The sequence below is a fragment of the Vicia villosa genome, linkage group LG2 (assembly GCF_029867415.1).
Source record: "Vicia villosa cultivar HV-30 ecotype Madison, WI linkage group LG2, Vvil1.0, whole genome shotgun sequence".
Taxonomy (NCBI): domain Eukaryota; kingdom Viridiplantae; phylum Streptophyta; class Magnoliopsida; order Fabales; family Fabaceae; genus Vicia; species Vicia villosa.
Window position 1 is genome coordinate 167,930,027 of NC_081181.1, and position 9,326 is coordinate 167,939,352.

Sequence of the window (9,326 nt, forward strand, 5' to 3'; positions counted from 1 at the left end):
TAAGTTTTTAAAATTAAAAAAAATTAAAAATGCATTTAAACCACCGGTTCTAGAAAACTGCCGATTTTTCCGATTATACCGGTTCTGACCGGTTCACACCGGTTCAATGATATATCTGATCCAACAATCAAACCAGACCGGTTATCTGACCGGTTCCCAGTTCAACCGGTCCGACCGGCCGGTCGGTCCGGTTTTTAAAACACTGATGTTAATGTATAGAAAAATAAAAAGAAGTTTACATTAATTTCACACAAACATTGAATAAAAACACATTATATTATTACATAAATTCACTTTATAACCATATTAAATTGTATTATCACCTTCCTTGATTAAAATTTTTTTTTAGATATTTGATTGTTTGACTTTTTATATGTATGCTATTATATATTACTATATATTTTCAAGATTCATTTTCTAAAGCAATCAAAAGATTCATTTTAAAAGTACTAATTAATAATTTCCAAAATCAAAAGCAATATTTTTTTCTCTTTATTCTCAAATACTCATTCTGTTTCACTATCAGTCCCCATTCATCTTTTGATGCCTCTTTTTGTAACAATTATGGTCCCACAAAACCAAAATTGCATCTTTTAAAGCATGCATACACTACCACACTTTTCTCATCCACAAACTCAACCAAAAAAAACCACTTCTTGTGAATCTAATCCAACATGTTCGCCATACTCATAGGTAGTGGTTGTTATAATTATGCCACATTGAAACTATTTCAACACTCCTATTTTCTTCTCTCTCTCCAAAAAAACCATTAGTTTCCCATAATGTCTCTAACCATCAAGCTACAGTTACTTTCTCACCATAACATCAATCACAATACCAATCATGCAAACAAATTAATCAAAAACAACACTTTATGTTACAATACTAACTTTCTTGCAAAACCCATTTCTCATAACAATCCATTCATTGTTACAAAGAGTAAAAAAGTTAAGAGAAGAATGCAAGAGAGTTTCATGATCAAAAGCTCTTTGATTGAGCCAGATGGGGGTGTGTTAGTAGATCTTGTGGTGCCTGAAAATGAAAGAGATTCTAAGGTGCTTGAAGCTAAGTCACTTCCTAATGTGAAACTAACAAAGGTTGATTTTGAATGGGTGCATGTGATTTGTGAAGGTTGGGCTAGTCCTTTGAAAGGGTTCATGAGGGAAAATGAGTATCTTCAAAGTTTGCATTTTAATTCGTTTAGGTTGAGTGATGGTTCTTTTGTTAATATGTCACTACCTATTGTTTTGGCTATTGATGATGAGACGAAAGGAAGAATTGGGTCTTCTTCTAATGTTGGGTTGATTGGGCCTGATGGAGATTGTGTTGCTATTCTTAGAAGGTTAGTTTCTCTTGTTCTTGCTTTAGTTTTAAGGTTAATTTCAAGGTTGTATATTGCTGCGAAAACTGTCGTGACAAAACTTACTATTCATTCACACTGCAATGATCGCAATCAGTGTCGTCGCAACACCTGTATCGACCAGAATCGCGAAACCTTTATGCGACTCTTATTTAAAATCTTGGTTAATTTGTGCTTTTTAGTTGATTAATTGTTCAATTGATTTTTATTGAATTTTTTCTATTGATATTGTCATGGTTTTAAATCAATTTTAGGGCTAGTCTGTACTTTTTAGTTGATTAGTTATTAAATTGTTATGGTTTTAAATTTTGGTCACAGTCTAAGAAGTAGAGACACTGACTCTAAATACAACATAGACTTACATGTGTCAGGATCGTGTGAGTGTCAAATATCGACATGTGTAAGACACTAAGGCTATGTTTGGGAGTTTGGAGGGGAAGGGAGGGGAGGGCTTTGAAAAATAGGAGGAATTGGGTGAAAAGGATAAAAAGATTTTGGGTAGGAGGGTTTTGGAGGGTTTGAGTTTATTCATAACACCAAAAACCCCATAAAATGGGGAACTCAAAAATTGTATTGAAGGAGGGTTTTGGAGGGTTTTGAAGGGCATACATAAATTTTCCAAATATCTTTTAGGTTGTTATACTATTTTGAAAATTAAAATTTTTGTAATGATAATAACTCTTTTATCATTCTAAACAAATTCATTTTTTCACAAAATGTCAAATATTTTCCTACATTTTTTTAAAATTTTGTTTTTGGAAGCCTTCCCCTCCCCTCCCCTCCAAACTCCCAAACATAGCCTAAGAGACAGGTAGACCTTGTTACATGTGTCGGACACTAAGAGATAGTAGACCTTGTTAGTAGTTTGAGAAAATTGAAGAGATTAAATGTAACTACATGTGTCAGGGTCGTGTGAGTGTCAAATATCGACATGTGTAGGACACTAAGAGACAGGTAGACCTTGTTACACGTGTTAGGGTCGTGTGAGTGTCAGATATCGATATGTGTCGGACACTAAGAGATAGGTAGACCTTGTTACACGTGTTAGGGTCGTGTGAGTGTCAGATATCGACATGTGTCGGACACTAAGAGATAGGTAGACCTTGTTAATAGTTGAGAAAATTGAAGAGATTGAATTTAATTACATCAGAGTCGTGTGAGTGTCAGACATTGAGACATGTTATTGATTTTGCAAACAATCGTGATCATTGTTTAACCACGGTTGAATCGTCATGTTAGGTTTTTAGAGCATTGGATTTTTAATTGAGATGGCTATTTAAACAAAATCTCTTAGTTTTCACTTTTCACTAACGATTAAATATCATTGCAGTATTGAAATCTACAAGCATAACAAAGAAGAAAGAATTGCTAGAACATGGGGAACAACTGCTCCAGGATTGCCTTATGTCGAAGAGGTCATTGCTCAATCTGGAAATTGGCTTATCGGAGGAGATTTGGAAGTTCTTAAACCTATCAAATACAATGATGGTCTTGATAACTACAGGCTCTCTCCCAAACAACTTCGTGAAGAATTCGATAGGCGTAAAGCTGATGCAGTTTTCGCTTTTCAGTTAAGAAATCCTGTCCATAATGGTCATGCCTTGTTAATGAACGATACTCGTCAACGCCTATTAGACATGGGTTACAAAAACCCGATTTTATTGCTTCATCCTCTCGGAGGTTTCACCAAGGCCGACGATGTGCCCTTAGATGTCAGGATGGAGCAACATAGCAAGGTAATTTTCATCTCATATGGCGTTGAGTAAGAATAAGTATGTTAAATATTGGCGCTATAGTATATAGCAGAATTTGAACAAACCTATATTTTCTGCGAACCGTGGTTGACACCATTTCTTTTGTAATTGTTTTAAACATTTTATTGTACTTAGGTGCTAGAAGACGGAGTTCTTGATCCTGAGACGACCATAGTTGCAATATTTCCGTCACCTATGCATTATGCAGGGCCAACTGAAGTACAATGGCACGCAAAGGCGCGGATAAATGCTGGCGCCAATTTTTATATTGTTGGTCGTGATCCTGCTGGTATGGGTCACCCAACTGAGAAAAGGGATTTGTATGACCCGGATCATGGGAAAAAGGTTCTTAGCATGGCTCCTGGTCTCGAGAAGCTCAACATTTTGCCATTCAAGGTAAGAATTATTGCTTTTAGACATGATTCGTACGCTCTTCCTCCTCTGAGATATGATCTTTCAGTGACAGATTGTTTTCCATTTTATACTACAGGTGGCAGCTTATGACACTAAGGTAAACAAGATGGCATTTTTCGATCCTGGCCGATCTAAAGATTTCCTCTTTATATCTGGAACCAAGGTATTTTATTCCATATAATTTTATTTACTTTGTCATGAATATTATCACATAACTATACAAGTCTATGTTAGATTACAATGACAAATCCTGGTTCAAGATTCTTGCTTGAAACATATATTAGTGAGTTGCTAAAATTGTATATATTTATCTTAAAAATTATATGATGATTAATTTGAAGTATTTGAAATGAAAAATGTTTATAAATGTTAGCTCTTGTTAATGTGATTATTCGCTTGTTAGAGATATAACCTAAGAAGCACAGACAAGACACATCTACAAAGTGTCGTGTCGACGTGTCAGATACATTGTAGACACTGATACTTCTCGAACAAACTTTAGACACGTGTCAGGCACCTTTTATTAATGTCGAATTAATAACAATTGGCTCGAACACCTATAGGTTGTAAGACACGCACCGATAGACCAGGTCGGCACCTGGTCAAAGCCCTTAAGATCTAGTTCATTATGTTTCTTTGTTACAAGATGTAACATTAATTTTTATTTTTTATTTTCCAGATGAGGTCTTATGCAAAAAGTGGAGAGGATCCACCAGAAGGATTTATGTGTCCAAGTGGATGGAAAGTTCTTGTGAATTATTATGAAAGTTTGCAGACAGAAGAAGCATCACAACAGCCTGTGTTATCTGCTTAGATAGAACTACTGCTACAAGTTTTTTGCATTAATAGATTCTAGAGAAAGAGAATTAAGAGTACATTTCAGGAAGTGCCAATTTTTATGCATGGTCTTCCAAAATTATAATCAAGAATTCAGCAAATGTGCAAGCATATTTGAAGTTTTGTAATATATTGAAATATGTTTCATTTCATAATGAGTTTGCCATGTATTGGAAAATCCGCCTTGATTGCAATATTCTTAGCTGCCTAATTGCGGCATTCGGGCGGCTGGTGTGAGTTTAGTCTCACATTGCCGAGAGAATGGGCGTATGTACTTTCTGTATGTACTTTCTTTCTATATATACTTTCTATATAGTTTGAACACCTTTCATCTTAGAAATCGATTTTATAAGTTGAGTTAGATATCGTCAAAATTTTAAGACTAATTAAAAAATTTATTTTGTTGTATATTATTTGTTAGGATTTACAGCATACAACTTGTATGTACACACTATAGTTCAATTTACAATTTTTCTCTAAGTCATACTGCACGAGACTTCACAGCCAGTCAACTCCATTGAACGACCTCCCTCGTTAGTAACTATTGACATAGTATTTGTTTTCATATAGTATATGTTCTCATATCCGCGGTTAAAAAAAAAAAAACTCCATACTTGAGTGGATAACAATGTTTGTGCTCATACACGTATCTTATGGGTACCTAAGTATCCATACACATACCTCGTTTACTCGCAATATTTAATAAAAATTTATCAATTATAATTTATCATGTCATTTTAAGTTTTTTTTAGAACATTAAAAATAATTTAAGTATGATATTGTTTAGTTAAGAAATAAACAAACATTTATATAAAAATGCATGTTTAAACAAGATGTATTTGGTAAAATTGATAAATTAACATGTATACATAATAAAAAAATAAAAAAAATGTGAATATATATTGTGCAGGTAAGGGGCGGGGTGGGTACTAAGGTACTCGTACCCGCACCCATACCCGCTTATATTTGTGGGTAATTTCTCGTGCCCAAGCTCGTACTCATTTTGCGGATTTTTACCCTACCCATTGTAGGTAATTTTTACGGGTGTCCACTAGAGATGGGTCCAATTACCATCCCTATATAAACATGTGCTTGCGATGAATACAATAGAAGTTATCGTACTTATAATCAGGACTATAAACATGTACATGCAATGAGTACATTAGAAGTTATTGTACTTATAATTAGGGGTGGCAAAACGGGCCGCCCACCCCGCCCGCCGCCCGCCCCGTCTTATGCCCGCCAAAAAACGAGCGGGGCGGGCATGCCCGCCAAGTAAAATGGGCATCAAAATCATGCCCGCCCCGCCAAGTTGGCGGGTTGGCGGGCGGCGGGCTTACCCGCCACTTTTTATTTATATTTTTTTAATAGATTAATATGTTTTTTTTACCTTTTAATTGAACTTTTCACTTATTTTTTAAAACAATTTTTTATAAAAGTAATTTTTTAACAAATTTACTCTAAAAAATATTACATATATTAATAAATAAATGTATAAAATAAACCATCAAAAATTGCAATTACTAGAATTAACTAAAAAAAGAGTGAGTTTTGGAGGACGAGCGGGTTTTGGCGAGCAGCGGGCTTTGGCGGGGCGGGTATGGCGGACGGCGTGTTTTGGTCGGGCGGGCTTTGGCGAGCAGCGAGCCTAAAATCCCAACCCAACCCGCCAATTTTTGGCGGGTGCGCGGGCAGCCCGGCGGGCCCCGACCCGTTTTGCCACCCCTACTTATAATGATGTGCGCAGGAGGGCTTAATATTTTCTGATCTATGAAAAATGAATGCATTCTCCAATTTCCTAGCTAGGGTATTTACAAGCGAGGTTTCTTGATCCAAGAGTAATTGTGAAGACATATTATGGTGTCTATGAATTTGATTGTGTGCTTCATGTCTTTGACCTAATAATGAGAGTGACGGGTGAATAATCTCTTATAATAGGAAGTGTGGTTAACGAATAAGACTTCAGATCTTTCAATTATTCCTTTTACATGTGACCGAACATGCTCTCCTATTAATTCGGACTTCCTTATTACTCTTTCTTTTTGTGCCATTAAGTGATGGCGGTTATTAGAGAGTAGAGTGAAAATGGTAATTTGATGAAAACTATAACGCATGGGGAGAGATGTAGGATGAGAAGCACTTTGTAGAAAACTCAAGGTGGAGTTCTGGGGTGGTTGATTGGTGACATGTAGAATTATGAGTGTTTGGGAGCTATGACTATAGTTATAGTTGCGTTGATTCCAATGAGAGTAGTGATAATGACCTTACTTTTCTCTCTTTTTTCCAAGACAAACGATATTAATGGCGGCTACAAGCACTACCCGCTCCAATAGTGGGGTTGACAGCATTTAGTCCGTCTTTACTAACGTGGCCAGTGTGACCTAATTAGGTAAGAACCTTTATGTGTCTACTATTGGAAATTAATGTGATGTATTATTGGTACCATGCAACGAGGGTGCGAGTGCCCCTTTTATGAATTTTTTTCTAACCCTTTGTCTCTTTATGGAGAGGATGGTTCTCATGCCGGTTGCTGAGAAGAAGGATTTATTACAAAGGAGGAGAGATGAGTGATGTGGAGCATGGTGAACCAATCCAAAAAGCGACCCCTCTAGTTTTATAACTTAGGGTGCAAAGACTAGGAAAATTGTGAATGTGGATCGTATAATTTTGATCATGCCTATTATGACTGTGAACCAAACAAATATTAATAAGACTTAGTTTTCTCCCCGGGCTAAAACACAAAATGTTTCTAAAGATCCAGCCACCATTTAGTTGGAGACGGATACCTCCATAGATTTGGAAGATGTGTCATCCCAAGAAACACTTTAGGCGGCTCCTTCAAGGAGTAAGGTGGTGCCTTCCCTTTGGGACGGAGATTTTGACGCCATAAATTTTATGTGTGAGCATTTTAACTTCCTCAACAATATCAAAATGGAAATATGGCTAACTGTGGAACAATTATTCAACGTGGCAGAAACCATCATCTGAGGAGGGCTTTCTTAGAGCAGGCGATGTTTGATGCTTGCAACCGGTCTGATAGGTTTGTGATACTCCTCGAGACGGAGTTAATCACGATGAAAGAAACTACCAATCAAACTAGAACCATGTTGGATTCACCTAACATGAAATATCAGAAGGCACAACACTGAGTGGGAAAAAATGAAGAATGAGAAGAAATAGAAGAATAAGGCATATGAGAAGTTGGGTCGAGGAGCTTGCCCAACCGAAAATGGATATCTTGAATTTGAAAGAGGCCTCCAAAGAATATTCCACTTCCAAAGCCTAATTACAAGCAAATTTGGACGATGCTAAGGCGGTGATAGTTGATTTCTCCAATTAGGAATTTGAAATAGCTAAAGCATAGGTCCTTTGTCTATACCTAGACTTTGATCAGGGAGAGTTGGGTTTGGTCAAAATTGTCTGCGACGGGATGTTACTCAATGAGAAATATCGTCTTGACAAGAGCGATGCATTCCCCACTAAGGCAAGAGAGGAAACCATCATGGACCCTGATGTAGCATGCATCGCCAATGGCAACGAATGGCTTGTCCAAGAGGAATGTTAGTCCATCTGGTCTTATAATTAGACCTTGTTATATAATTTGTTATTATGTTTTGTTTAACAACAATTCTCCAAGGGCTTGAATTAATGTATTTTTTTATCCCTTTAGGGTACTTCATTAATGGAATTTTTGCAAGTTGTTTTAAACTTTTTCTTGTCTGTTATGTTTAGTATCTTTTAAGCAGTTTTGTTCACCTTTTCTATCGTTGTTTTAGATGTTTAGTATCATAAACAACCTCAAATTCCCAAAATACTTTGCAAGTTAACTTGTTTCACATGAGGCGTTAAGCCGCCCCTAAAGGTGTGATGATACTCTGTCCGGTGCAATGATAATCCGAAGGACTCAATAATACCTCGTAGGACACAATGATATCCCTCATGGTGCAACAATACCATGTAGGTAAAAATGATACCCTATAGGGCACAACAATACCTCGATGGTGCAATGATACCCCGAGGATGCAACATACTTCCATGAACTCGAAGAACAATGATATCAAGAAAATAGGGTGTCTCATTAAAAATATTTTCCCTGACAGGGGAAATAGTACCAGCTTTTTATTTATATGTAAAATCTAAAGTACAAATTGCACTGGCATGATTCATCACCTTATTGATTTAAACAAGATAAAAATAGACTATAATAGTGCATCATGTTTTTTGAGTTCCAATAACTGGGAATGAGATTACTATCTAATTCGTCCAGCTTGTATTAGTAATGTGACGATACTTCATGTATTATGTAAGTTCATTCCTAGCTAGGGAGAATTTTTCCAAACAAGGTTTGCGCCACGACTTGTTTGAGCACAAGGTCGCCTTCTTTCATGTCTCTAGGGACTGAAGGATAGAAAAACAATTAGAAAGGGGGGGATTGAATAAGTGTGACTTTAAATCTTGGACGATAAAAATAAATTGCACAATTATTTTTATCCTGGTTCGCTGTTAACGAAGCTACTCCAGTCCACCCCCGCAGAGATGATTTACCTCAACCTGAGGATTTAATCCACTAATCGCACGGATTACAATGGTTTTCCACTTAGTCCGCAACTAAGTCTTCCAGAGTCTTCTGATCACACACTGATCACTCCAGGAACAACTGCTTAGATACCCTCTAAGACTTTTCTAGAGTCTACTGATCAACACGATCACTCTAGGCTTAGTTCACTCCTAAGACTTTCCTAGAGTATTCTGATCAACACGATCACTCTAGTTACAAACTGCTCAGCCAACTGCTAAGACTTCCTAGAGTATACTGATCACACGATCACTCTAGTTCCTTACAACTTAATGTAATCTATTCAAGAGTTTACAAATGCTTCTTAAAAGCGATAATCACAACTGTGATATTTCTCTTAACGTTTAAGCTTAATCTCACTAAAATATTACAACAGCAATGTAGT

At 36.6% G+C, this 9,326-nt stretch overlaps 1 protein-coding gene across 1 annotated transcript; it reads left to right on the forward strand.

Moving 5' to 3' along the window:
* The first annotated feature begins 623 nt into the window (after nucleotides 1-623).
* Nucleotides 624-4,543, forward strand: LOC131652882 (ATP sulfurylase 2-like). Its single transcript, XM_058922869.1, has 5 exons — nucleotides 624-1,342; nucleotides 2,691-3,096; nucleotides 3,250-3,510; nucleotides 3,605-3,691; nucleotides 4,208-4,543. Exons 1-5 carry the CDS (start codon nucleotides 783-785, stop codon nucleotides 4,340-4,342), a joined length of 1,449 nt encoding a protein of 482 aa, XP_058778852.1. The 5' UTR covers nucleotides 624-782; the 3' UTR covers nucleotides 4,343-4,543.
* Nucleotides 4,544-9,326: the final 4,783 nt, after the last annotated feature.

Excerpts from the sequence above, each read along its gene's own strand:
- LOC131652882 (XM_058922869.1), top strand. The coding sequence starts at position 783 with ATGTCTCTAACCATCAAGCTACAGTTACTTTCTCACCATAACATCAAT. Across the intron at positions 1,343-2,690 it reads TGTGTTGCTATTCTTAGAAG|TATTGAAATCTACAAGCATA; the intron begins GTTAGTTTCTCT and ends ATATCATTGCAG. Across the intron at positions 3,511-3,604 it reads TCAACATTTTGCCATTCAAG|GTGGCAGCTTATGACACTAA; the intron begins GTAAGAATTATT and ends TTTATACTACAG.